We start from the raw sequence: 27654 nt of genomic DNA, 5'->3' as shown, positions 1-27654 counted from the left end.
CTCAACCACATCAACTTTATTGATGCTGGGAAACAAATCAAGCTCACTTCATCTTAAGGCCCTGGCAGCAGCTGCTCCACTACCTGGGCCCCTCTGCTTCAGTAGCTTTCCGTGAGGAAAATACACAGAATTTTGTTTCAACTCTTAAACATGTTCTTCACAGATCACTGGGATGACAGACAAGCGCGTAAAGTGCCTACTTTACAGGCGTGAGGACTTGAATTCAGATCCCCCAGCATCCATGAAGGAGGAAAAAAGCTGGACGCGGTGGTGTGTGCCTGTAATCCCACCACTCCAGGCACAGAAACAGGAGAATCCCAGGGAATCCGGCTAGCCCCTCTAGACTCATCAGTGAGATCCAGAGCTAGTGAGAGACTCTGTCCCAAAAAATAAGGTGAAATGTGAGGGTGGAGACATGGCTCAAGCAGTTGAGAGCATTTTCCATTCATTCAGAAGGCCCAAGCTCAATTCCTAACACCACATCAGATGCCCTCTTCTGGTTTCTGTGCATATGTGCACCCATGTGATGTATATTCATAAAAACACACAAACACATAAATAAAATAAAAATAATCATAAAAAATAAGGCTAGAGCAATTGACCCCTGACATTTACTTCAGTGAAAGAGTGTCTATACACACACACACACACACACACACGCACGCACATACACACACACATATACACACACTATACTTTTCTTGCCTAGTTCTGTTCTTCCCTGCCATAGGCCCAAAGCAGTTCTTCATTCATTAACCAATAAAAGCAACACATAGACAGAAGGACCTCCCATACCACCCAACGCCTTATTCCAGCAATTTTGACAATGCACTGTTTTGGTCCTTTGGTTCTTGGCTTCTCTCTTGATCTACTTGCTTTCTCTCCTCTTCTCTCTCTCTTTTCATTTTCTCTTACTCCCCTGCCTCCTTTTAAAAAGAGAGTGAGCTTTCATTTCCCAGCCACCCAGACTCAAATAATCAAACAGAAACTATGTTAATTACAACACTGTTTGGCCAATGGATCAGGTGTATTCCTAACTAGCTCTTACATCTTAAATTAATGCATTTTTATCAATCTACGTATCACCACAAGGCTATGGCTTACCAGAAACATTCCAGCATCTTTCTCCTTCAGCAGTTACGTGGTGTCTCCTCGTCTCTGCCTGCTCTCTCTCTCTCTCTCTCTCTCTCTCTCTCTCTCTCTCTCTCTCTCTTTCTGTTTGGATTTCCCACCTGGCTTTACTCTGCTAAGCCATTGGCCAAAACAGCTTTATTCATCAACCAATAAAAGTAACACATATACAGAAGGACATCCTATATCACCTCCTCATAGCTCACTTCAGTCTGTACCTTTCTGATGCCTCTGACTGTATTCTCCCTCATACCAACAATAAAACCTTCTCTTCAACCATATCTATGAGCAGGCATGTCCTCACTTTCATTCAATATTAAACTAATAAATTATCTTAATTTTATAATTTAACTCTTCAAGATATCGTATTTTCAAATATTTGAGAAATACTCTCACTATCTCAGCCCTATTGCCTGGATGGAGTATCCTATTTTCTTTAAAAAACAATGTTTATTGTATTTTTACTGTGTAATTGTATAATTGTATTATTGTAATGTTTGTTTGTGTGTATGTGTGTGTGTGTGCATATGTGTGCACACACACACACACATTCCACAGCACATGTTTGGAGATGATAGGACAACTTGTGGAGCCTTTTCTCTTCTTCCACCAAGTGGGTCTGAAAATTGAACTCACTTCACCAAGTTTGATGGCAAGTGCTTTTACCCAGTAAACCACCTCATCAGCATCTCCTCCTTTCATTTTTTAAAAAGAATGGAAAAAATGATAACCTATGCATGTTATGGGACTATCCTTTTGCACATGTTCAGCTTATTTGTAGGACAATCAAATGAGGCATTTTCAGGTAGCAGCGCCTTAGAGAACCTGAGCACTGGGGTTGCTATAAACATCAGGACCCTGCTCGTCAGCACATCTGGTTCCTCTGTCTGGACAGGACTTCCCAGTCAGCAGAGTGTATTCACTATGGTCTCATCTGAAACCACTTCAACCATGAGAAACATAAACAAGGCAGATTTTATTCAAATGTTATAGATGAGGTCACCTGATCAGGACCCAGTTTTACTGATAAGCAAAGCCAGAAGTGCAACTTTGGCGTTTGCTCTGATCAGAAGACTGACTAAGAAGGAAATGTGTCTAACATGGACTGGATTATATTTCAGAAATCAACTACACCATCTCAATGGCTTCAAACAAAAGAATTTCTCACGTAAATCCAAAGTAGGGGCTGACCTTCCAAGGTGATTCCCCTCCACACAAGGCAAGGACTCACCTTTTCCTTCTGGAAGACTCTTCACACCCTCCAGGGTTGTGTTAACCTTGACTGTAAACTTGATATTTAGGAAACTAGTAATGATGCTATGAATTAGAATCTCAATAATCTACTGGAAGGGAGGTAGTACTCTGGAAAGTGGGGTCTGGATGGAGAAAGTTGCTCATGAGCTGAGAGGCCTGGCCTCTTTTCCTTTTCCTCTCCCTTCCTTCTCTTCCCTCCACTCCCCGTCTTCTGTACCATGAACTGCTCACCATCCACTCTGCCATGCACTCCTTGCCATGGACTTACAGGTCTGAAACAAGGAGCTAAGATTAAATTTTTCCTGTTTAAGTTCTTTCAGACATGTATTTTGGCCACAGCCATACAACAGGAGCTAATAGGATGGTCAAACACAGGCAGCAGAGCGGAAATCAAATGTGTTAGCCCCAAATGGCAAGCATCCTTCTCCATCATGGCTGATGAGCTCTTTCTCAAGGCCCTACTTGACTGCAAGCAGAGATGTGTAAGTTTCCTGTGTCCGAGGCACAGGTGAGCTCAAGACTCTCTATGTACAAAAATTAGCAAAGTATGTACAGGATTCATAGAAATAGGAAACTATTCTTGAGGTCCCTCAAAAACACTTAGTATGAAAAAATAAACACAAAACATCTGCTCTTTCTGAAAGCCTCTTGCTAGTTCTCTGTGTTCTTTTACTAGTTCATTTTGACAACACACCTGGTTAATGGAGACATCATTCCCTTTTCTATGGCTTAGGAAGAGGAAGCTTGGTAAGTAGCTAACATGCCCAGAAGTCACACTAATAAATTGTTGAGGACTAGCCTCAACAAAAAAATACCTCTTACCAGGGTAGGGGCATGGGAACTTTAGAAATACAAGTAAAGAATATGAAGACGCATGAAAAATAATAAGACAGAAACCGTACGGACGGGGAAGGCGGTTCCAATTATAACTGAAATTCTGAAAATCCCTGTGTTTATTTTTCCACAGCTTTTATACTCCATGTAAATGAGGGAGGGGTAACAAAAGACTTTATTAACATGATACAAAGGACAACTCAAACAGTCAATCGCTTTAACACTTTGAGATAGCAAATCATTAGCATTTTGTTGTCTAGGTAGCGAAGCTGGAAGTTGCTTTAGAAGTTGCTTGAAGACCGCCCCTCCCCAGGTGACCTCATAGTTAAAAAAGGAGTAGAAGTACAATTGCACATCCTGACCGCCCATCAGGATGGCATGGACCTACTTGAATGAGCTGTTTTAATGTTAAAAGAACCAAGCAATCACATCCTGAGTTGGGTCGTGCAACTACACTTGTTGGTCATTTTGAGTGAACTCCAAACTCAAGTTTGGACCGACAGACAAGGTGAAAATGGGCCCTCATTTTAGCGTCTCCATAGTAAATGGAGGAAATCTGATGCCCTTGTTCTTTCTTTCTCTGTCCTTCTTTTTCTTTAAGTGTGTGCATATGTGTGTACACACATGTGCATGTGCATGCCATTGTGTACACGTGTAGTTCAGAGGATAACTTTTGGGTTCTCTTCTAAAATGTAGGTTCCGGAGTTCCAACTCCTAGCGTCCGGGTTAAAGGCGTGCTCGTTACCCACTGGGCCGTCTGACCCTCTCCCCATCTCCTGGTTTTGTATAATGACCTGTTCTCCATCCCTCGGGAGCTTGCTTATGTAAGTGGACGAGGCAACTGTGGAGAAGGATGCACAGAGAGTAGCGTCGGCAGGCTCCTTTACTTCTTACACTGTATGACGTACTCACAGACGTTTCCGTATAACTCTACACTTTTCATGCCTTAACTATTTCAAGGCACGTTTTAAAGAGCAGACTGAGTTTGAGTAGTGACAGATTCTTACGCTGGAAAGAATACGTTTGTTAAAACGTCAGCAAAAATGAACATGCAGAATGTTAGTATTTATTGCACTATTATTTCCTATATAACTTTAAACCATTTATTTACGTGTATTTACTTACCTTACCTAGCAACGTGAAAGTGAGATGAGAGAGTTGAAGCTTGCAAGTATAGATTAAATAACTTGATCTAAAGTGACAAGACTTTGTGTGTGTGTGTGTGACAAGATTTATATAGGGGAAAAACTGGTTTTGAAAGCACACATCTAGTTTCAGGATGTGCGCACGTGACCCTGCAATACCCTCCCTACCGAGTGGAGAAGATGAGTCATATCTTCCTTCAGATGAGGGTGAAAATCTTTTCGGCATCTATCGCAGTGTGTCTGTTACTATTCGTAGATTCCATTTAAACTGGGAATTCAAAACGGCTTTCCCGTGACAATGCTGGAGAATGGGCTAGTGCAAATGCAGCGACTGTGAAGAAATTTTTCATGCATCCATGAGAGGAAGAACTACTTGATTAATTAATGTAGGGTTCTACCTATTGGTAGGAGTAGGGGTAGAACTGTAAAAAGTCTAAGAAAATATAATTTTGGATTGTTGCTATCATGCTATCAATGCTATTGATGCCCTAACACCATCAAATTTCTCATTTTAACACACACCCTTCAATCAGTTCAGAATTGCAAGGCGGGGTTGACAGCCGCAGGGTGGAGGACCGCGGCCAGGGGGCGCCCTCACCCCCGGGGCCGCTCTATCTCGGGACGGGCTCCCCTCCCCTCGCTGCTCCTGGCTGGCTGAGAAGGCGGAAGCAGCAGCGACTGCCGCGGCTGGGGCTGAGGCTCCGGCCGTCGGCGGACGCGGCGGCTGCTGCCCTCGAACCCGGAGTCTGGCGTCGGAACCACTCGGTCTCGGAGCGCCGCGTGTGTTGGCGACCGGGAGCCTTCCCGGTCGGCTGTGGCGTCTGTGCGAGCGGTGAGTGAGCGGCTTCGAACTTGGGTTCCGGCGGCCTTGGGCCCGGGAGCGTCACCCCCGGCTCCCCGCGGGACGGGGCCGTGTCGCCGCGCGCCCTCGCCTGCCACAGACCGGCGCCGCCCTTCCCTCGTCCCCGCACGGGTCCGGGACTCCGCCCCTCTCTCCTCCAGTCTGAGTGGCCCCGGGACCCCCGTCTCGGCGCGCAGCCGCCTCTGCCCTCGGTGCCCGGCGTCTAACAGGTGCCGGACGCGCCCGCCGCCCTCCCACAGGCCAGGGACGCCCTCGTGCCCTCCCCGGGCCGCTCTCACCCCAAAGTCCTGGCCCGGCCCCTGGTCTGGGAGCCTCTCCCGCCGATCCTGCCTCTTCCCGGCTCACTGCATCCCACTTCCTCAGCCCGGCTGATCCTCACCTCGTGTTTCCCTGCCCAGGGAAGGAAATCGCCCGCTGGGTTTTCCCGTCCCTTCCAGCTTAAATTAAAAAGAAAAAAAAAAAATAAGTAAAAAACCCTTCAAACTTCCAGAGTGCAGGGGGAAACTTTTTGTGTTCCCTGTTAAATTCGATAGAGGTCCTAAGCCATAAGTTAGAAAGAAAAGGAAAAAAAAAAAGTTCGATGACACCAATGTTCCCTCCCCACTCCTGCGCTCTAGCGATTGTTCCAGACGCTGTGTCGATAAAACTGTTCCTAGTATTTGACTTCAGGGGAACTCCAGCTGAGACTTAGACCATCGTGTGTGAACAGAAAGCTCCTAAAGCTTGGCTGTATAGGATTTGCATGTGTCTCTGAGAGCAGGTAACTAGCCTGCTGCTCAAGTCTAGAAACGAGAACAACTTGTCACATCCGAAATGTAGGCTTTGTGCCTTGAGCCGCTGGCATTTCACACCTCCTTTGATGATGTTCCGAGGTAAAGGAGCTTTTTTTTTTTTCCTTTTGGGGTTTGAGGTGGAGGGTGGAGTGTAGAAGGCTTAGTGTCATGTGACTCAAGGAAAGTGTTTGAACTATGGTTGTCCACATGATGCATACAAGAAGCATATCTGAGTTTCAGCCCTAATGGGCTGTATATATACTGCTTCAAAATTACAGCCTTGTTTGTCTGTGATAATAAATTTCTGCTGCTAATCAATTTTGGTCACACTTGGTTTGTGTAAGAGATTGTCCAAAAATCCTTGGCTTTTCGAGGAGTGAACAATGCCTGGATAAACAAAATCACTTTGAATTTGAGTTCAAAACTAAACTACAACCATCAAATATTTTGTAGCATTTCTTAACCACTGTACCCCACTTGCAGGTCTTTGTATTTTAAGAATGAGTTTGTTATTGTTTTGGTTTTATGTTGTTGTTTTTCAAAACAGGGTTTCTCTGTATAAGAGCTCTGGCTGTCCCCGAGCTCACTCTGTAGCCCAGGGTGGCCTTGAACTCACAGAGATCCAACTGCCTCTACCTCCCAAGTGCTGAGATTATAGGTGTGGGCCACCACCACCCAGAAAGAATGGGTTTTTAAGGACTTGGCACACAGTAAAGAAATTTGGGTTTTGCTTTTACATAATTATTTAGTGTATTCATGTGTGTGTATATCGGCCTTCGTGCCTAAGCTCATGTGTGGAAGTCACAGGATAAGTCACTTCTCTCCTTCCACCTGGTCAATCCCACCAGGTGAGTCCCTTGTAGAAAGTAAAATTGTCAGTATTTTCTTTTATGTGGCTTTGATTTATGAATTACATGTTTACTTGTGTGTGCACTCCAGCTAACATAAAATGTATGCTTTCAAGAGGTAACATCCACCTTTCCTAGCATAACATCTGTCTTTGTGGGTCACCCTACCCTTCACAAAAGACATCTAACTTCGTTGTCTTTGAATTGTAATATATACCTAGGTACAGATTTGTAGATACAAGCTATGACTTCTGGTAAGGCTAATTTTATTACTTACTCACTGTGTAGTTGAGGTTAGTTGGTAATGGTTCCCTCTGTGGCACTTCACTAAAGTGTGCCTTACTAGAGTCTCAGCAGCAAACAGGATTGCAGTCTCGAGGTACAAGGTAAAGACCTAAATTTCATTCTGCCCCCTCTATCCTGGAGAAAGTCATCCAAATAACTAAAAACTATGCTGAGAAATACTTTGTAGCAAAGTGTAACTTACTGCAGTGAGTCTGGAGTCTGCTTTTGTAGCAGCTCATGGATTGCTCAGAGCATGGTGTTCTACACACACAGTGTATTCTCACCTCTGTAGCTGATTCAGGACACTTTTCCTTCTTCTCTAAGTGTTGATAAAGACAACTACTCACTTAGGAAATTAGAGATGTGGCTTTGATACTTAAGTCATTGCAACACATAAAAGTAAAGGTAAAATATTTTAACTTGCCTCAGAAAAGGTAGCTGTGCTTGTTGTAGCTTAACTTCCCTAGTAGTAATCAATTTGAGTCTAATTACTACACTATGTGTTAAAATATTGCAGTTATGTTAAATACACATACACACGTATAGATGCACACACAAACACACACACACACCTATAGACCTTCAAGGTGTATGTATTATCTGAAGAGTATTTGGAAGACATAGAGCTTCTCTGTTCTTAAAGCTTGGAAAGTAATGAAAGCAACTTGATATTGTTTTTTTTTTTTTTCTAATAATGCCCATGGTGTTTTGTACCCTAAGAGCGGATATGTATGTATGTTCATATTTGATAAACCCATGAGTTTAATTAGGGATGCCCTCAGGACATAGGCAACTTAACAGTGACTGCACTACTGTGGAAAATGTCCCTCCAGCAACCTTTAACTGCAAGTCAGACCTTAGAAAGGGGCAGTGCTTTGTGAACTCTCCCCCACCTTGGCAATGGTAAGGGGGATCTTTATCTTTTTAATTAATTAATTCTATTTAATGTGTGTATGCCTCAGGTGTGTAGCCCACAGAAGTCAGAAGAAGGTATAGATCCCCAGGAGCTGATAAGTGGTTCTCAGACTCTGCTATGGATGCTGGATCCGAACTTGGGTCTTCTGGAAGAACTGCACTTGTTCTTAACTGCTGAACCATCTCTGCAGCTCCCAAAGAGGGACCTTGAACAGGTAATAATGGCTGCTGAGAGGGTTCAAGAATGCCGTGGCCCCCTTCTCGCCCTCCTTACGTTCTCGCCTCACCTTTGCCCACGGATGCCCGTACAGGTTTTTAAGAACGCACTTGCAGTACGCTCCTTCAGTGGAAATTCTCTTAAATTGTTACTCAAGCATGTTTTACTAGGAATGTGTAGTTCACAAAAGATCTCTTTAAATCAGATGGCGCTCAAGTCTTCAAGTGGACTGCAAGAAAGCAGTATGAAGCCTGTTCATAGCTGAATTTTAAATTGAACATTTGGCAGGAAGGGCAGTCTTATAGTTCCCTCAGGTTTGCCATACAGATACAGCTAGCACTGTGATGTGTGCTGTATAGCTCAGTAATGAATATCAATATCTCAGAAATGACTTTACTAAGCAAAGCAGAACAAAACAGACTAAGATCTTAAAGGCCTGTTCTTATCAAGGGTGTATAAAATGGACACTCTGGTACATACTGTGTGGGAGTGGAGATTTGAAAGCCTTCGATATATACGGGGCAAACAACGTCATTTATCAGAAAGTTTTGAGAATTGCATGCTCACTCCCCGACAGGTCTACTTTAGAAACCATGGCTAAAGAAGTAGAGGTAGGATGCAATCCGTGGAGAGGCACAGCTGTCGCTTGTCCTCCATATGAAGGCAGTAAAGGTGGGCGGTCTAACACTCGATCTTTGCCTAGTTCTGCTGTGTCAGTGTCTCATTCTTTTTCTGTCTTCCAGTCAGAATGGGCCTGTCCTAGGAATTCACGTTAGAAATGGCAAGGCTTTAGGAGGTAATTTCAACTTTTCAGAACTATATCAAAAATAAAGTAAAATGGTATGAGTTGTCAGGTGACTTTTTGAAGTTAATCAACTCAGTGTAATAACACTGGACAGCACTTAAAAAGAAATAAATCTTAAATTATTTTGTCACAACACAGATAAACATATGTAGTGCAGAAGGTTCCAGGGTCAGGTAGACTTGTGGATTGATCTCACTCTGCTACTTAATTGGTGATCTTAGGCAAGCTGACCTTTTTATTTTTATTTATTTATTTATTTATTTATTTATTTTTTGGTTTTTCGAGACAGGGTTTCTCTGTGGCTTTGGAGCCTGTCCTGGAACTAGCTCTGTAGACCAGGCTGGTCTCGAACTCACAGAGATCCGCCTGCCTCTGCCTCCCAAGTGCTGGGATTAAAGGCGTGCGCCACCACCGCCTGGCTAAGCTGACCTTTTTAAACTCTGTGGTTTCACTCTAATAAGCGAAGACAATCCTGTGTAAAACTATGAAATAATAACTTGTTCTGACTGCAGCTACAGCTCTCAGTGTTCAGTGCACATTAACACATGTCGTCCTAGCAGGAACTCTAGATGGAACTCTCACTAATGAGAGAGGAAACTGAAGTGTAGGGTTATCCGCTTCGCCCCAGTCGTGACCACAGGACTAAGAAAAGAAAGGCCTAGGTGCAGACTGCCTAGCCCCGAGGCTGCACTGCACTACAGCTCTGCCCCTGCAACCAGAGCACTGCACTTCGATGTTTTGGTTTTTCTGTTTTGTTTTTTATGATTTATTTTATTTTCTGTTATTTGTCCATGCGAGTCCAGGTGCATAGGGAAGCCAGCTTCCCCTAGAGCCAGAGTTACGGGTGGATCAGCCACCCAGCTGGGAGAAGGGCTCCAGCTCAGATCCGCTGGAAGAGGAGGAGCTCTTCACCTCTGAGCTGTCCTCCAGCCCCTCCTGCTTCTGTAGGAACCTGTCAGTGACTGAAAGACTTGAGGCATCCAGAAAGGTGTTTGTTTCTAGGGGTGCAAAGACTGGGAGCCCTGTCTTTATTTCCAGTTCATGGGGTTGAACCTAGAGCCTCACAGTGGCCAGGCAAGTCCTCTGCCACTGGGCTGTTTCTCAACCCTCTTTTGACTGTTTTAAAGCGGGCTCTCACTAAGTTGTCTAGGCTCATCCAGAATCCATCCTCCTGCCTCAGCTTCCCTAGTAGTTAAGATTACAGACCTGCCCCCACCAGACCCAACAGAGAACTCCTTTTGTTGTTGTTGTTAGGGGTTTTATTGCTGTTTAATACAGTTGTGTCCTGCTGTGTGGGAGGAGTGTAGGTGGCACCTGTGTGGAGGTCAGAGGACAACTTATGGGCTCCAGGGCTTAGACTCAGGGTCAGGTTTAGAGGCAAGCACCTTTACCCACTGAGCCATCTCACTGACCTGGTAGCTTAATCCTCCAATTGGCAAACTGGCAGACAGAATTTTTATGTAGACAGGTATGGGGGTTATTGTCTGCTGTATTGACTAGAGGTTTGCATTCTGCTTCTAGAACTATAGTTTACATTAGGAATTTCCTCGAGGATAATTAAGCTAAAGACATGACTGGTTATAGGTATTATAAGTTGCTTTTAAACATTCATATCTCATATATATAATATAACAGTTTAGAATGTGAAGGCAGGTATCTGCTCCTAATACAGTAATTTTCCATAGGCAAAGAAACCTCACATGTTTTTCCAGTCACTAGTAGTGAAACATGGTCATCTGATCTGACTTGAAGGCAGAAAGATAAATAAACACTTTTAAATTCCATTCCTTCTATATAATAGAAATTGCCATGCTGAACATTTAGAAATCCACATGGAGTTTAAGTTCTGAGTGGTCCAGATCACACACACACACCCAGTACTGCTGTTCCCTGCAGGCTAAGAATACCTAACGGACCCTTGATTACGTGAAAAACCTCCTCAGTAGATGTTTACTGAGCATCTACCATTGTGTGAAAAACTCTTGTGCTGGGCATGGCAGTGAACACTAAATTCCCAATCTCAGTGTAAACAGATGCTCGTGCGTTGTAACTGAAGGGCTTTTCTTTTCCAACCTTCCGTTGTCATTGCATAGACCGGGAACTCCCTTTGTGTTCGGCATAGGTGATTCATAAACATTTTGAAGGAGGAAATCAGATAACTTACCGTGAAGTGGTAGTCACTCTAGAAGTTATTTGTAAATAATATTAAAACAGTATGTGTGGGCTACTAGGTGACTAGTAATGGTAAGCTATGTGTTTGCATGCTGAAGCATTTTTTCTCGCTTTGTGTACAGATTGACTGATAACAAAGCTACTATGAGTCTGTTAAACTGTGAAAACAGCTGTGGGTCCAGCCAGCCCTCAAGTGACTGCTGTGCTGCCATGGCCGCCTCCTGCAGTGCTGCGATGAAGGATGACAGCGTGAGTGGGTCCGCCAGCACGGGGAACTTCTCCAGCTCCTTCATGGAGGAGATCCAGGGATACGACGTGGAGTTTGACCCACCTTTGGAGAGCAAGTATGAGTGCCCCATCTGCTTGATGGCGTTACGGGAAGCAGTGCAAACACCATGTGGCCACAGGTTCTGCAAAGCCTGCATCATCAAATCCATAAGGTATTTGATTTTAGAAAGAATGATGCTTATAACAACCAAATACAAAGAGTGTGTTAGAAACAGGCCATCCCTAGAGTGGTGGTGGCATTTGGGAGGCAGAGGCAGGAGGATCTCTGAGTTCAAGGCCAGTCTGCTCTACAGAGCAAGTTCCAAGACAGCCAGGACTACATAGAAAAAAACCTGTCTCAAAAGAAAAAAGGAAGGAAGGAAGAAAATAAACAGGTCATCCTAAGAGTAGGCAGACAGAAAAGGCTGCTCTGAAAAAAAGAAGATGACAGAAAAGTGAGTGAGTTAGGGGCCTATCCCAGTTTGTGCTGCAGTATGAAAGGAGGCTCCTGTGTTTCCCATCCCTTATCAGGCTAGGCTTTGATTTTTTTACCCCTAACATTTTTCCCTTAAACAATTGATAACTGACGTGCGCTTTTTTGTTTTCTGCCTACAGCACTGGAAAGTAGATCCTTGAGACTGAGATGTTCAATTGGCTTTCTCTAGTTACAGCAATAGTGCCTTCCTCACAGTAGGTGCTTGGTGTATGAATGTTGTAACTGGATTAAAATATACAAGACAAAAAGATCCTCTTTCAGTTCTGCTGGGTCTCACCTCCTGGGTTTCCATTACCTTCACACTGACCTACAGACTGAACCCTCAAATGGATTAATCCACTGAGGACGTCAGAGCCCTCATTGAGTTCCAGTCACATCTCCAAAGCTCTGTTTTGAGCATTGCTGCATTAGGGACCAAACTGCAATGATTCCTAAGTAGACTAAGGCCATCTTGGCATACTCAATGGTCCATGAATTCTTACCTCTCAATTTCTATACCAGCTTTTCAATAAAACTCCATACATTTTTTTTTTAATTTGAGGGGAAATGTGTTGCCTGGCATTGAATCAATAGGAACTGTAGAGGATAAGGTTATGTTATGTGTTTGTTTCCCAGCCTTGGCGCTGTTGATATTTTGAGCCAGATGATTCTTTATTGAAGCAGGATGTCTTCTTTTAGACCATGAGCTTCATGCCTGCTGTGTGTCCACTGGATGCTAATAGTACCACCTTCAGCCCAGCCTGTGAGGTCATAGTGTCCCCTGAGGCCTCTGGTTTAGATCCCAGCCAGCAGTGTTTAAGGCTCATCCTCCTGTCCCTGTTATAATGTAGTATAATTAGGTAAAATGGTAGCACATGCAGCATGCTGATGTCTATAAGGGAGAAATGCACACTGTGTCATCAAGTGTCCAGGAAGCTAGCTCACTAATCTTTGTAGCAAAATGTTTTGAGAGTTGTAGGATAGTGATAAGAGAAACAAATCCCACAAAAGGAAATCTGAGGCCTTAGTCCTGTTTCCCTCGAAGCTAGAAATGACAGAGTACTATGGTTTTAATCTCTTAAAAGGAACTGCTGTAAAGTCTTCATTGACTGTCATTCAAGAAATCAAAATGAGTCTTGCTCTAATTCATTGTCTTTTGGGTTTTCTAAAACTGTGGGTAATGGTTTTAGGTTTACTTTGTAAAGTTATTACTTTCCTTTAGATATGCATGTTTTACAAGGTTTGTTTCCACTTTCTATGTTTTAAAAGTATTTGATAGTTTATTATGTAATTTTTTTTTGAGACAAGGAATATAGTCTTAATTGTCCTGGAGCTCCCTGCATGATCAGGTTGACCTTGAACTCACAGAGATCCCATACCTGGCATGCATTATGTAATCTTAAACAGAACCCATAAAGATCAGCTCTGCTCTCTTAGTTCTGTGCTGTTTGACAGCAGATAGCATGTCCAGTGTTGAAGAAACGTTTCAGTGATTGATTAAGGCTCCCGTGGCTTACCTGATTATCACATTTTGTGACACGAGACTGAGACATCTCTGGATGGCTGGAGGGATGGAGTCTGCTGCTCTTGCGATGACTCACGTCAGTTCCCAGAACCCCCAGCAGGTAGTTCATAACTGCCTATACCTACAGCTCCACAGGATCCAATACCTCTGACCTCCATTAGCACCTGCGTTTATGTGCACATGCCCCCACACAGATAACAGGTACATAATTAAAAATAAAATATCTTAAAATGATATTTTGAAAATCAAAAAGTTCAAAGGGAATGGCAGACTCCTGGGTTTTCTGAGGCTGATTTTTCCCACCAAAGATAAGGGGAGGTAGAACACTGGGAAGCCCACCACAGAAGTCCTTTAGCTCTGCTGTAGTTCATCCTCGATGTGCAAATGAAATCATCCTGTTGTGGCTCAGGAGATGGTGTTAACACAGACCTCATTTCAAAGCTTACCAGAAGCCTCAGAAGGGTTCTGCTAACCGGTTTGACTTGTGTTTGTAACACTATGAATGTGTTGCTAAGACTTTAAGCAGCGTAGTCTGACTTAGTGGTCGACTGTAGAGGTATTACAGAGCACAGACTGCCAGAAGACTTTCCTAACTGACCTTCACTTCATTTTTATGCCAAACTATAATTTTATTCAGTGTTTTGCTTATTTTCTAGCTGGAATTTATCCTACAATCTACAGCCCATCTGCTTTTGATAAATAGTGCAGCGCTAGTTTGCATTCATTTCATAAGTGAATTCATAAACTCCACAGTGCACTATCATTATGGTGTTGTGAAATATAATGCATATCTTATTTCATAAGGAGAGCTGCAGTCAGTCTTCCAAGGTGAACGTTTCAGGCTACTAACTTTAAGTTCCTGCTTCTTTTAGGGATGCAGGTCACAAGTGTCCAGTTGACAATGAAATACTGCTGGAAAATCAACTGTTTCCTGACAATTTTGCAAAGCGGGAGATCCTTTCCCTGACGGTAAAATGCCCAAATAAAGGCTGTTTGCAAAAGATGGAACTGAGACATCTCGAGGTATTAAGGTGTTTTCTAGCTGTTGTCACTACACAATGTAGTCTCTAGAGCACGACGACTCTGCCCTGTTGTGTGTGTCGTTACAGCAGATCAGGATGGGAGAATAAATTCTTGCCATCATTAAGTGTAAAAAAACAGAAAATGTTTTATTCTTTCTACTTTGACTTTGTCCCCGCAATAAAATAAGTCTGTGCTCTTGGGAGGGTTTCAGATAAGCACTTTTACAGTTCAACAGTTGAAGAGCTCCTTAATTGCAGATTACATCTTAACCTAACTTTATTTCTTTCATTTTGAAATAAGAAACAAAGTGTCTTACAGCCATCATCTCAGTACCCTCGTCATATTTTCTCTATTTTTTCAAATTGCACATTGTTTTATTCCCTGGATCAAATATTCATATAATTTATGAGTGTTTAGAGTGCATTTCAAGTCTGTCCCTTTTATTTTATTCTTTTAAAAAAAAAAAAGATTTCCTCCTTTCAGTGTGTGTGTGGTATGCGCAGGTGCTCATGGAGGCCAGAAGAGGTATTGGATTCCCTGGGGTTACAGAAAGTTGTTTACAGCCCAGTGTGGGTGCTAAGAACAGAACTCTGGTCTTCTTGAAGAACAGCATTCCCTTTTAACCAGTGAGCCGCCTCTTTAGCCCTTTTAGTGGGAGTTACCCTTTGTTGTGAGCCATGCCACGGTGGGCTGCCAAATGTCAGGAGCCACCTTTTTGGGGTGAATACTGCTGTGATCCTAGCCGTGGCAGGTTTGTGTTCCAGGGTAGGGCGTGAAGATTAGAAAAGTTGAGGAATCACAGTAACACAGGATAATAACAGGAGACTGAATGCTGAATTTTTCTGAGTTTGAGTTCTGAGTTAGGCGGTGTTTATTTTTCCATGTACTTTATATCCCAAGGACGTATACAAAAGGGGAACAAAGGCAAAAGACTGCTTTAACATGACACAAAGGGCAGCCAGAACAGTTACTTCTTCAGTGCTTGAGACATCAAGCCATTAATTCATGAGAAAAGCATTGTGATGTTTAGGCAGTAAGCCCACCCTAGACCAAGTATCCTGAAGGCAGCCACACCATAGGTCAAACGTCCTATTTCAAAAAAAGTAAATTCTCTGACCTTTGGTCAGGGTGGAGTGGATCTACCTGTATGGGCCATATTAATGTCCAAAACACCAAGCAACCACACCCTAGGTCAGGGTGTGTAGACACAGTTGTTGTCAACAACTTTGAGCAAGCTCAAACTGTCTGACCTTCAGACAAGGTGGAATAGGCTCACATTTTTGGACCTTTCAGCACAGAATAAATTACTAATCTGGAAATCTAACTTCCTTCCAAAACTTCTCTAACTGGAAATTTAACTTGAGACTTCTTATTCTTTTTATAAACTTGACATCACAATTATTGTTTGAAAGACTTTATTAAGGCCTCCATGCTGTGTGTGGCTAGAGAACGTGGTCTTTAGTTATTGTCCACATCTAGTCTCTGTCCTGTGATGGTACACTCTGACCAAGCAGTGCAGAGTAGGAAAGGCTGTATTTGCCTTATAGTTCCAGATCGTAATCTGTTGTTGAGGAAGTCAGGCCTGGACTCACACAGGATCCTTGGAGAAACATGATTTCCTGGCTACCTCAGAGGCCCTTACTCAGCTAGCTTTCTTATACAGCCCAGGACCACCTGCCCACGAAATGGTGCCACCCACAGTGGGCTGGCCCTCCTCCATCAGTTAACAGTTAAACAGTCCCCTGTAAACATGCCCAGAAGCCAATCTGATCTGTGCAGTCCGTTGAGACTCCCTTCTCAGGTGACTTGTGTTATGTCAGATTGACAGTTAAAAGTAATTCTGAAAGAAAAAAATTGTTTTCTTAGAAAAGATTATCTTTAGAAAACATTTTTAGGGTTTTCAAATACTAACCAATTATTTTTCTTTAATTACAGGATCACCAAGCACATTGTGAATTTGCTCTTATGAATTGTCCCCAATGTCAACGTCCTTTCCAAAAGTGCCAATTTAATATACATGTTATCGAGGATTGTCCCAGGAGACAGGTTTCTTGTGTAAACTGTGCTGTATCCATGCCATTTGAAGAGAAAGAGGTATGTACTAACTTAGATTGGTTCGTTACATTTAAAGTACATATTTGAAGGGTTTAGCATTAAGATAAGGTTGTAAATACAAAAATTAATTTTTATTATCAGGTTTTGTTTTAAAATTTTTTGTTGTTTAATTCACTCTGTAGTCCAGGTTGGCCTCAAACTCAGAGATCTGCCTTTCTAGTGCTGGGATTAAAGGTGTGCTCCACCACCACCCAGCTATATTATCAGTTTTTAAAAGCTAAGTTTTATGAAAGAAGTGAAGTTTCAGGGAGCCCAGGGACTGTAAATGTGGAGTTTATATTTCCATATCCTTTGAAAGCATTAGACTAATTACTGAGAGTAAACAATGAACAGGAGCTGCTAGGAAAGATACCTGCTGCTTTCCTCCCTGTCCATGAATGTTAGTGAACGGTCTGGTGGCAGATGCTGTGGAAGAGGGATACAGACTGGTTTACAAAGGGGTCAACTATTGCATCTGTAAGAAAGAATTTATTAAATACAGCAAAGTGTGTTCCACTGGTACTAAGCCATTGGCTCCATTCACTTTTCAGTGCATATATTGTCCTTCAGTTGAAGCTAACCTTTAAAAAGAAACAGTATGGTGCCTGGCAGCATCATGATGGGAGGGCAGTTGTTTCCATCCAGCTGGGTTGTAAAGAGGCTAATTAGTTTCACCTAATGTTTCAGTGTTCCAGTGACATTGAAACTCTACCCTTGTACTCTTTACTAAAATAACCTGCATTAGTTATCTTTCTCTGTAACTGATACTTAGTTACTTCCTTAAATTTATACTCTTCTAAATTTGTTTCTTAGAAAATTGAGCATTTTATATTAAGTGTGTTGATAAAAATAGTCAAGAAAATTGTTGGGCGATGGTAGTGCACACCTTTAATCCCAGCAGTCACGAGGCAGAGACAGGTGGATCTCTGTGAGTTCAAGGCCAGCCTGGTCTACAAGAGCTAGTTCCAGGACAGGCTCCAAAGCTGCAGTGAAACCCTGTCTTGAAAAACCAAAAAAAAAAAAAAAAAAACCAACCTTATAATAATAAATAAAATAGTCAAGAAAATTCAACTACCTTGCTAATAATAAATATGTAAAATCTCAGTCGTAATTGGAACAGATTTGGTGAACTGATGAGGAAGGTTTGTCTCTTTTCAGCATATCTGTTAAACCAGAGTTACTGTGTTCTAGAAAGTGGGACTCCTCCTTCTGAGAACTTAAGTACCAAAGCCTGTGCCCTAACACCTTTTGATTGATGGCTTGCTTGCTTTACCTTACTGGAAAGAATTGTAATTAGCTTGTTATGCTGCTGCTGAAACTTTTGCCCTTGGAGAATTACACCAGTCGGTGATATCCATGCTACTCCGGGGTGCTCTGCTTCAAGTTCAAAAGGAGTCATATCTGTTTTGCATGCTAACAAATTCTTTGAAGGAGATTGAAAACTGAGTCTCATTAACTAGCAAAAGTCTCACGTTGTGACTGTACATAAATGTTCTTCATTTGCACACAGTGAAAAAAATTACTGTAAAAAATAGCCTTTTTATGTTTTCAGACTTTCTCATACATTTCTTAATTCTCTCATACAACTTAGATCCATGATCAGACTTGTCCTTTGGCAAATATCATCTGTGAATACTGTGGTACAATCCTCATCAGAGAACAGGTAGGTGTCTCTTTTGCAAATTACTGTGTCCTTAAGAGCTTAAAGAAGTGCTACTGTTTTTTTAATTGAGAATATAAAAAATAAGGCAAAATCAGTATATGTTGAAGCATTCTGCTGTACAAAAAAATATAAGTTAATGTAATTGAATAAATATTTAAAAGGAACAAAAATTAGTATTTGTAGATGCTTAAATCATGGTGGCTGGTGTACACCTTTACACAACACTCAGGAGCAGGGGGATCTCTGAGTTCTAAGCCAGCCTCATCTACATAGTGAGTTCCTGGACTTCATAGAGAGACACTTCTCAAAAAATAAAAAAATAAAAAGGATTCCATTGGCTAGGGGTGGAACTCAGAGGACTAGAGACCCTACCTAGTATGCCAGGCACAGACAAAGAAATCAAAACTGAATCAAAACAGATGAATTTCAAATAAAAACAATTGAAAGCGAAGGGCCGCACTTAAAAACAGACTCGTAGAAGAACACATTTACACATTGGCATGAGGCCTGGTTGTCTGGAGGTTGACTGAGAGAACGAGGAAGCAGAAGAAAGCTCCGGCAGAATGCAGAGGGCTTCCAGAACCACTGCAGAGCATCACCAAAGGCAACAGTTGTCATAGAAAACTATTATACTTTAATTGCTAATAAAGAAAGGAAAATTCCATCAGATTGCTCTCTGTTGAAAGTTAGGGAGTTCACCACAAAGGATGAATATTAGTCACTAAATCTGTGAGCTAGAAGTCTGTAGTGAAAACCTCATTGACTGCCTTACCTGGTAAGACGTTGACTAAATGTTCCCATGGGTTTGTTTGTAGTGTTTTTCCCAAGAATCCTAATTTGAAGGTGTTAAATGTTTTGCTTATGAAGTCATTGTACCCCTGGTTTTCTTTTTTGTTCTCAATTAATATTTAAAGGAAACTATGCTATGCCAAACTTATAAAAGCTCAATGAAAGTCAAATTTAATAAAGACAAAAACCATAGTGAAACTGAACTTTGGTCCACAACTATGGCTCAATTTCTAGTGAAAATTGGACCCCACTTTCACATGACTTCTTTCTTTCCGCTTTCTGTCTCTCCTCCCCTTTCTCTTCCTCCTCTTCTCCTTTCCTTTTCTTTTTCCTTTCTGTACTAGAATACACCCCAGAGTTGACGCCTGCTAGGTGAATGTACTCTACCCATAGTGACCTGCCTCTCCAACCCCTGGGTACCTTTTCTGTGTTTGGTTGGTTGGTTCTGATTTTTTGCTTTTTTATTTTTGGCTTTTGGGTTTGTTTGTTTGTTTGTTTGTTTGTTTGTGGCTGGGTATGTAGTCCTGGCTGGCCTGAACTCACTGTGTAGATCAAGCTGGTCAGACTCAGCAGCCCCTGCCTCAGGTGCTGGGATTAAAGGCATGTACCATCACACCCTGCTCCTTTGGTACTATTTTAAAAAGATGATCTCACCCTAAACTAAATGCTGAAGTGTCTTCACCATCTTCCCTCATGGAGCGCATGAATGCACTGACAGATGCTCTCAAGAGGATCAGCAGCTGAGAAGAGAGGCAAATGCCAGGTCTTTCTCAGGCCGTGCTCCAGTCATCATTCCCTTCCTAACCGTGGGGGTGAAGCCTGGCCACATTGATGATGACAGAGCTGGGGAAAATGCTGTGAACTGCACAAGCAGGTTGAGCAACTGTGCAGTGATCAGCCCTGGATTTGAGAGCTCAAAGACCTAGAAAAATGGCAGAACAATCTGCTCCCATCCCATCAGCTTTGCTTTATTGTACTGACCACCTCAGCTGGCATCGTGGACCACAAATAAGCAAGTTGAAAACACACAGGAGGGAAAATCCTTAGATTATTTCTAGAAATGTTGAAAAGCCTCCGTGGACTGTGCCCAGGGTCAGTCCTATTTCCAGAAGAATAGCAAACACCAGGCAGCGTTGACTGTGCGGACTGGTGATACTTCTATGACCAGTCGAGTCTGGGGTGCTGTATCCAGCCAAGGATGGCTGTATCTCTACCATATAATTACCAGGTTCTCCAGTGGAGCCAAAATAAATGTGCCCGGGTTTCAAAGATAAGATGATTTATAAAAGATTGTCATATGGGAAGTAATAGGTCTGGGTTTGCTGTGGAAGTTGTTAGGGTGTATATTCTTGAAAAACGCCACAAGAGGGCACCAGTGTTCTATCATAGGAACAAACCCATTTTAAGAAATGAAGTTTAGTGAATTGGGTGATGTAAGATGTTAATATTTAATTTCTCTCAGAATTGCGAAAAAACCGTAGATAATACACAATTTTGATTACTTTAAGATTTTAAATGTACTGTCATCATCTAGAGCGTGATATTCAGCGAAAGACATTTTTCAGCTTCATTTTGATTTTCAGATGCCTAATCATTACGATCTGGACTGCCCGACAGCACCAATCCCTTGCACCTTCAGTGTTTTTGGTTGTCATGAGAAGGTAAGTTTTTTTTTGAATTCTGCAATATGAATTCAGAAATATATATATTATACACACACATACACACACCATACTCAGGTCTATACTGAAGAATACCAACAAATTTAAATTTAAATGTTTAGAAAACATTTATATATAAACACTGTTATTGTAAATTATTATGAATATTAATGCTATTACACATGTAGTAATGGCTTAAGTATTTAGGTACACATGAATGAACATATTTAGCTGAATCTTTGCCCTTTTTAATTTGTGTGTGTGCGCATGTACACATACGCACATCAGTATGCATGTGGTACGTGTGTTCCATGGCATACATGTGGAGGCCAAAGGATAGCTGATAGGAGTTGGTTCTTTCTTCGCCCATGTAGATTCCAGGAGATCAATCTCAGGTTGTCAGTCTTGGTGGCAGGCACCATTGCCTTCTCACCAGCCTGTGGACTGAATCTTAACGGGTGGGGAAAGCAGTGTTCAGGGCAGCTCTGCAAGATGGCTCAGTGGTTCCTGGCACCTACCTACATCATGTGGCTCACAGTGGCCAGGAACTCCAGCCCCAGGGACTCCTACACCTCTGGCCTCTGTAGCACCTACATTCACATGTATCCCCAAACTCAGACACACACACCTACCTATAGTTTAAAATAAAAATAAAATTTTACCAAAAAAAAAATACAAGAGGACGAGAGGAAAGTAAGAGTAAGTGTGATAACTTATTTTTTTGTTTGGAGGTTTCGGGTTTTTTTTTTTAATATTATTCAATCTAGCGACAACAAGGAAGATATGAAGTAGAATAAGGAAAGGCAGTATCTGAACTTTTTACTAACAACACTCAAAATAAGGTCAGCATGCATAATGAAAGTGAATGAAGAGAGAGATCTAGGAATCCTAGACACATTTAGGAGGGAAGGTCTAGTAGTAATTAATGAAGTAGGTACAATAGGCAGAGAAGGGGCATCCAGAATGACTGTAGGTTTATGGTCTCAGTCACTGGGTTGGAAGGAAAGACTTGAATAAAAAGAGTAAACACAGAAAGAGCTGTGCAGCTGAGAGCTTAAAAAGAAAGAAAAGTTGTTTTAGTGGTAGTGAGTCTAACCAGCTCTGCGCATTCGAATGGAGATGGCCCATGTGTAGCCTAGATAGAGCACTGACTTGGAAGAGTGAGAAGGAATGGAAGCAGTATTGCAGTGCTACAGAATTCGTCTTACAGGAAAGAGAGGTAAGCAAGGCAAAAAACCTGAACAAACAGAATCCAAAACAAGTGCATGGTAAGGAGGAAGGTCCTGCGTTGTCTCCCAGGTTAGCTCCAACATGGGATCACATTGTGAAGTGTCTGACAGCTCACTATGTGTCCCTCTTACTATGGCCTCGTTCTCTCTGGGGTACATAATTACATGTTTTTCTCTGCTCTACTTTTACAGTACTTAGAATAAACATATTTCACAGTTTAAAAGATAAAATAGAATGGTAACTCATACTTAAAGGTTATGAGGAAGTTCTATATTATGTGTGCATAGATAAAAAACTGAAGGATATCAAAATGCTAAGATAGATAATAGGTAGCCTATTTTCTTTTTAATCACCTGTATTTTCTATTTTTCTGTAATATACATTGTTTTATAGTTATGATTATCATAGAACATTTAGGATTTTTGGTGGTCTTGGAATGCTGTGGAGATGGCAGTTTGCAGTAAGTCAGCACCATAAGGGGATCTGAGGTAGGCTCAGGTGGCTTTAAAGGGGAGAAAAATGATATTGACTAAAGGAAGCATGATCCTTAGAAAGCTTTGCCTTGTTTTTCTAATGCAAAAGTTTTATTAGTTGTACTCTGATGAGAGAAACATTAGAGGAAGGAACATGGGAGAAAGAGACCTGGGTGTTTGCTGTCTTCAAGTCAACAAAGAAGGATGGGTGTCCATGCTACCTTGACAGAAGGGAGATGAATTGGAGTAACAGCTGAGTGCTCTTGAGTTAGCACCAGTCAAATAAGAGAGTTATTTCACTGGATCAGGTAACAACTCAGAGAAGTGGTAAAGGTTTAAGAGAAATTGTGATGCTACTTTTCAAACCTCTTGTCTGTCTGTCTGGGTCCTTTTCTTCTTCCTCAGTGAATGCTCCCAACTCTGCTTTGTTTCAGATGCAGAGAAATCACTTGGCCCGACACCTGCAGGAGAATACCCAGTTGCACATGAGACTGTTGGCCCAGGCTGTTCATGATGTAAACCTTGCTTTGCGTACATGTGATACTTCCTCTCCATCCCGGGGATGTTGTCCAGAGGACCCAAATTATGAGGAAACTATTAAACAGTTGGAAAGTCGCCTAGTAAGACAGGACCATCAAATCCGGGAACTGACTGCCAAAATGGAAACTCAGAGTATATATGTAAGCGAGCTCAAACGGACCATTCGAACCCTTGAGGACAAAGTTGCTGAAATGGAAGCACAGCAGTGTAATGGGATTTACATTTGGAAGATTGGCAACTTTGGGATGCACTTAAAATCCCAAGAAGAGGAAAAACCTGTAGTCATTCATAGCCCAGGATTCTATACAGGCAGACCTGGGTACAAGCTGTGCATGCGCCTGCACCTTCAGTTACCCACTGCTCAGCGCTGTGCAAACTATATATCCCTATTTGTCCACACAATGCAAGGAGATTATGACAGTCATCTCCCCTGGCCCTTCCAGGGCACCATACGCCTTACAATTCTTGATCAGTCTGAAGCAGTAATAAGGCAAAACCACGAAGAGGTCATGGATGCTAAACCAGAGCTGCTTGCCTTTCAGCGTCCCACAATCCCACGGAACCCCAAAGGTTTTGGCTATGTAACATTTATGCATCTGGAAGCCTTAAGACAGGGGACCTTCGTTAAGGATGATACATTATTAGTGCGCTGTGAAGTCTCTACCCGCTTTGACATGGGTGGCCTTCGGAAGGAGGGTTTCCAGCCACGAAGTACTGATGCAGGAGTCTAACATCCATTTACTTGTGTTAAAAAAGCTACAAACCATATGGAAAACCAGTTCCTTCCTTGCCTGCTCCCAGTAAACAGTATTCAGACAAGCAGTGGGAAAGGCGTAGCACCAGCAGCAAGTGTCAGCAGTGAGGTCCCTCCACTGCTTACTGTTACAAATACCTGAGGCAGTCTTACTGTTACAAATACCTGAGGCAGTCTTAACGGGAATCTACAAATCTACATGTCCCATGCATCTTCAGAAACCTAACATTGGCAGGGCCTGTGGCTCATCAGTCAGTTAGTATACCTCTTGGTTGTACTTTATGGACTTTTTCGGGGTACTTCACTGTAAAAGAAAAAAAAAAAAGTCAGAGTTAGTGTGCTGAAGCTGAATTGTTTAATAATGCTAGGTGCCGTAGAAACGTGGGCTGGTTTTAGGATGTTTAGGTACTATATTAAGCAGAATCACTACTGCCTGTGCTGACACCAGTGAGAAAGTTGCTGCTCTGGTGCTGAGTTCTCATTTAGTGGACGCCTGTGAATTTCAGAAGCTTTGATCCATGGCCCTGGAAAGTCTAAGTTCTCATGTGCTTCCTTCCATTGTTCTCTAAGGGTCCAGGGACTGCTTTAGCCCTTCCTTACTTAGTGTGAGCATTTTATCTGTTGAGCACCAAGTACTTCTTCCCTGCTTCCATATTTTGAGGCTCAGGCAGTAGCTTCTCCAGTTTGTAATACTGCGGTAATGTGGTTGCCAACTGTTAAGTGCTGTGGCCATGTAAGCTTCCTTGTCTTTGCAGTGTAGCTTGGTGTCTACATCCCTGTGCACGTCTTCTGTTGCTTGCAGACAGAATCACCAACATAAACATTCGAAGTGATTCAGCTCACCAGCCATTAAAGGTCATCTGCGGATGACTGCAGAACTCTTACAGCCAGGAAACTTGTCAGCCCTCTTGACTGCCTTTTTATTTAGCTTAGTTAATTGAAATAGAACTGATTTTCTCAACGGACTGGAGAGATGCCTCAGCGGTTAAGAGCACTGGCTGCTCTTTCAAAGCCTGGTTCAACTCCCAGCCCCTGCATGGCAGTTCACAACTGTCTGTGACTCCAGTTCCAGGGAGTCCGACACCTTCATACAGACATACATGCAGGCAAAGCACCAAAGCACATAATTTGAAAATTAATAAATAAAATAGATTTCCTCAAAACAGAATTTGTTAAAACTTGAGAAATTGTAGGTCCTTGAGAGATGACTAAACCAAGGCTGGGAGTCATAATGGTTGTATGAACACCCTGTTCAGTGCTAGCTAGCCTGAGCACGTTCTGTCGAATGTCGTGGTGTGGAGAGGGCATTGTTGTGCTGTTCTGTGTCTGCTAATGGCCTGTGCATATAAAATACTGTGGAAGTAGTTCTCAGGGAGTCCTACATCTAATTAGAGCATTGGTAAAGAACCTAAGGGGATCTGTCTGCTGCTGTTTACACAAGCTTGTTCAAGTTTTCTGGTAGGAAGAAAAGGCACTTCTGTCTCCGGCCAAATCAGAGCCACTGGCCAGCACTAGATCTGCCCTGCTTCCCAGAGGACGCTCAGAGACCTTGGTGGAGGAAGGAGTCTGATTTTCACTTGTAGCCTGTCCCCGACAAGTGGCACTTTGACCTCTTAATTTTTCTCTCGTTGTTTCCATTCCACCCACAAAGGTGAAGGAAAGGCTTTGTCCCCTACCTTACACAAGCTCGCCATGCATCACCAGTTGGTTTCCTGGTGGTGTGGGTCTTAGCTGTGCCTTTAGCAGCCCCTGAGCCTCCTGCAACACCTCCCGCCTAGGGAAGCCTGCGTTGCCCTATTCCTGCAGTTGTTTCCCACTGAAGAAATGTGGGGTTTCCTGAAAAAGCAAGCAATAGTTATTTTTTATTTACTTTTGAAAATGTACTCAACTACTTGAGGGTCTATTTTCTGTGTGTATTCTATTCTTAATTTTTTTTGTATTCCATAGTAAGTAAGCATTTTTATCAGTTAAGTGTTACCACAAAAATATCAGCCCCCCCCCTTCCCCTCTCAGTTTTGAAAAAGGAAATGATATTTAAAAGCTTCCTGGTCAGATTTCTATTTAAAAGATGTCTGTATTAGGTACTAAGACCAGTCATTTCCTGCCTTGGTTTTGGCCTTTTTTTTTTTTTTTTTTAAACTCCAGCGTCATAAGTTTTTGCCTAAGTTCAACTTTTCCCAACATGATGATGTTCCTGCCTATGAAACAAATTGGACTAGATGTCTCTAGCGTGTGTGTTGAGCTCAGTGCTAAGCCACAAAACATTGACAGTACTGGCTTACCAGTGGAAAATTGGTGTGACTGTCCCCACTACTGACATGAATGCTTTACTTAATGTCCATCAGCTGAAGTGCAACCTAGCATAGTTTATAACTTCCTGCATTTGGTGTTTGTAATAAGTCAGCCAGCTCGTTTATGATACTCAGTCACCGTGGCTACAGAGTAAAAATAATCAAGCTGATATTAAAAGACAGCCCTTGACAAGGTCTACTCAGAATCAAGTTTTAACCTAGAAAGCTGGTTTCTTTATACACCCTTCCTAATTGTCTCCCCACTCCTGAACATTTCCTGTTTCACCAGTTAATCTGTACGAGTCTGACCAGGGTCTACAGTGTGTTGGCCATGGTTTCTTAACAATCTAGAACATTGCTATTTTTCAAATTGTTTTTTCTTCCAAAAATGTCCAACTTATTATTGGAGTTTTTTTTCCAAGTCAAATATCTTCTATTAGAAATCAAGCCTGTTGGTGATTGTAGTTTGGTAATTGGATGTGACCGTGTCTGGCTATTCAGCTTTCTTCCAGAGACTGAAGAGGGGAAACGGCGAATTAGAACGCACAAGTGCTTTTTCACCCTAACAAGAACTGACAGGCGCTGGATGATTTCTCAGTTAAATTTTATGACTGGCGTAAAGTTGAGTTTTTACCAGTATCAAGCAAAGTAAGACTAACTTGTGAATTATGTGTGCAATTAGACTGTTCTCTTACAGAGAAGTTGCTTGCTGCTGCTTTACCTAGACTCTCAAACTCTCAATCTCTTGTGACCAGAAAAGTTTTAATTACTAGAGAGCTTATTCTAACTTAAGACTTTTAAGTGCTTTTTTTTTTTCTTTCTCTTTCCTGTTATTAACCCACTTCTTTTCTGACATGCCTAAAATTCTCTTCATTGTCTTAACATAAAATGTCATTACATTTTTTGTGAGGTGTTGGGTGGTTATTTTCCTAGATGCCCTAAGCGGGTACCTAGGACACAGTCAATAATCATTTGATTGTCTATTGAAATACTCTTTAAATGTCAGCAGTCTCAGAGATTGTCATTTGTCTCACAGTTGATGTGATTGTCTGTGGAATGGATTGGTGTTTCCCAATTCCCAGAATCCAGAAAAATGAACCAAATGTGATCAACCCGAACAAGTTAATACTTGTTCACATGCCTTGAAGTCACTCGAATGGAATTAACCTAGTTATTTCTCTGAATGTCACCTTGATGTTTTAAACTGCTTAACCCCCACCAAAAAAAAAAATCAGGTTAATAAAAAGATAAAACTGGAGAACAATTCTAGTTCAAAGCATTGTGGAGTGTGAAGAGGTGTTCCTTGTCCTGCCCAGTGTCTCCTTAGCAGACAGTGTCTCCTGGGTATCCCTACCTGGCAGAGAAGGAAAGGGTCTCCTGCAGGACACTTGCCACTCAGAATGTAGCACAGTCTGTCCCCTGGAGCCACAGTTCCCTTCTGTGCAGGACCCAGTGAGGGCCAAGGTCCTGTTCTAGTTGCTGCCGAACCCCCTGTTCTCGCATACTGTACATGAGCCTGAGCCACCTAGTGGAAGCCAGCTGCTTCCCGGGTAGGCAGCTTATGTAAGGTTGCTAAGGTGAATGTTGTGGGTTTTGCGTTTTCCCCAGCACTTTATCATAACAGTTCT

At 42.3% G+C, this 27654-nt stretch overlaps 1 protein-coding gene and 1 pseudogene across 2 annotated transcripts; both read left to right on the top strand.

Annotated features, from left to right (window-relative positions):
• The first annotated feature begins 5033 nt into the window (after positions 1-5033).
• On the top strand, positions 5034-27212 carry Traf6 (TNF receptor associated factor 6). 2 transcript variants are annotated; one of them, XM_057781094.1, is made up of 8 exons: positions 5034-5196; positions 8095-8262; positions 11364-11681; positions 14381-14531; positions 16467-16625; positions 18217-18288; positions 20661-20738; positions 22876-27212. In XM_057781094.1, the coding sequence occupies exons 3-8, from the start codon at positions 11386-11388 to the stop codon at positions 23710-23712; spliced, it is 1593 nt and encodes a 530-aa protein (XP_057637077.1). In that variant the 5' UTR covers positions 5034-5196; positions 8095-8262; positions 11364-11385; the 3' UTR covers positions 23713-27212. The 2 variants fall into 2 exon arrangements, with proteins under 2 accessions (XP_057637077.1, XP_057637078.1); XM_057781095.1 differs by lacking the exon at positions 5034-5196 and adding an exon at positions 5703-6098.
• On the top strand, positions 19759-20194 carry LOC130881441 (40S ribosomal protein S15a-like; annotated as a pseudogene).
• Positions 27213-27654: the final 442 nt, after the last annotated feature.

The sequence above is a fragment of the Chionomys nivalis genome, chromosome 9 (assembly GCF_950005125.1).
Source record: "Chionomys nivalis chromosome 9, mChiNiv1.1, whole genome shotgun sequence".
Taxonomy (NCBI): Eukaryota; Metazoa; Chordata; class Mammalia; order Rodentia; family Cricetidae; genus Chionomys; species Chionomys nivalis.
The sequence above is the reverse complement of the archived record's forward strand: the minus strand, read 5'-3'. Positions and strand labels throughout refer to the sequence as shown.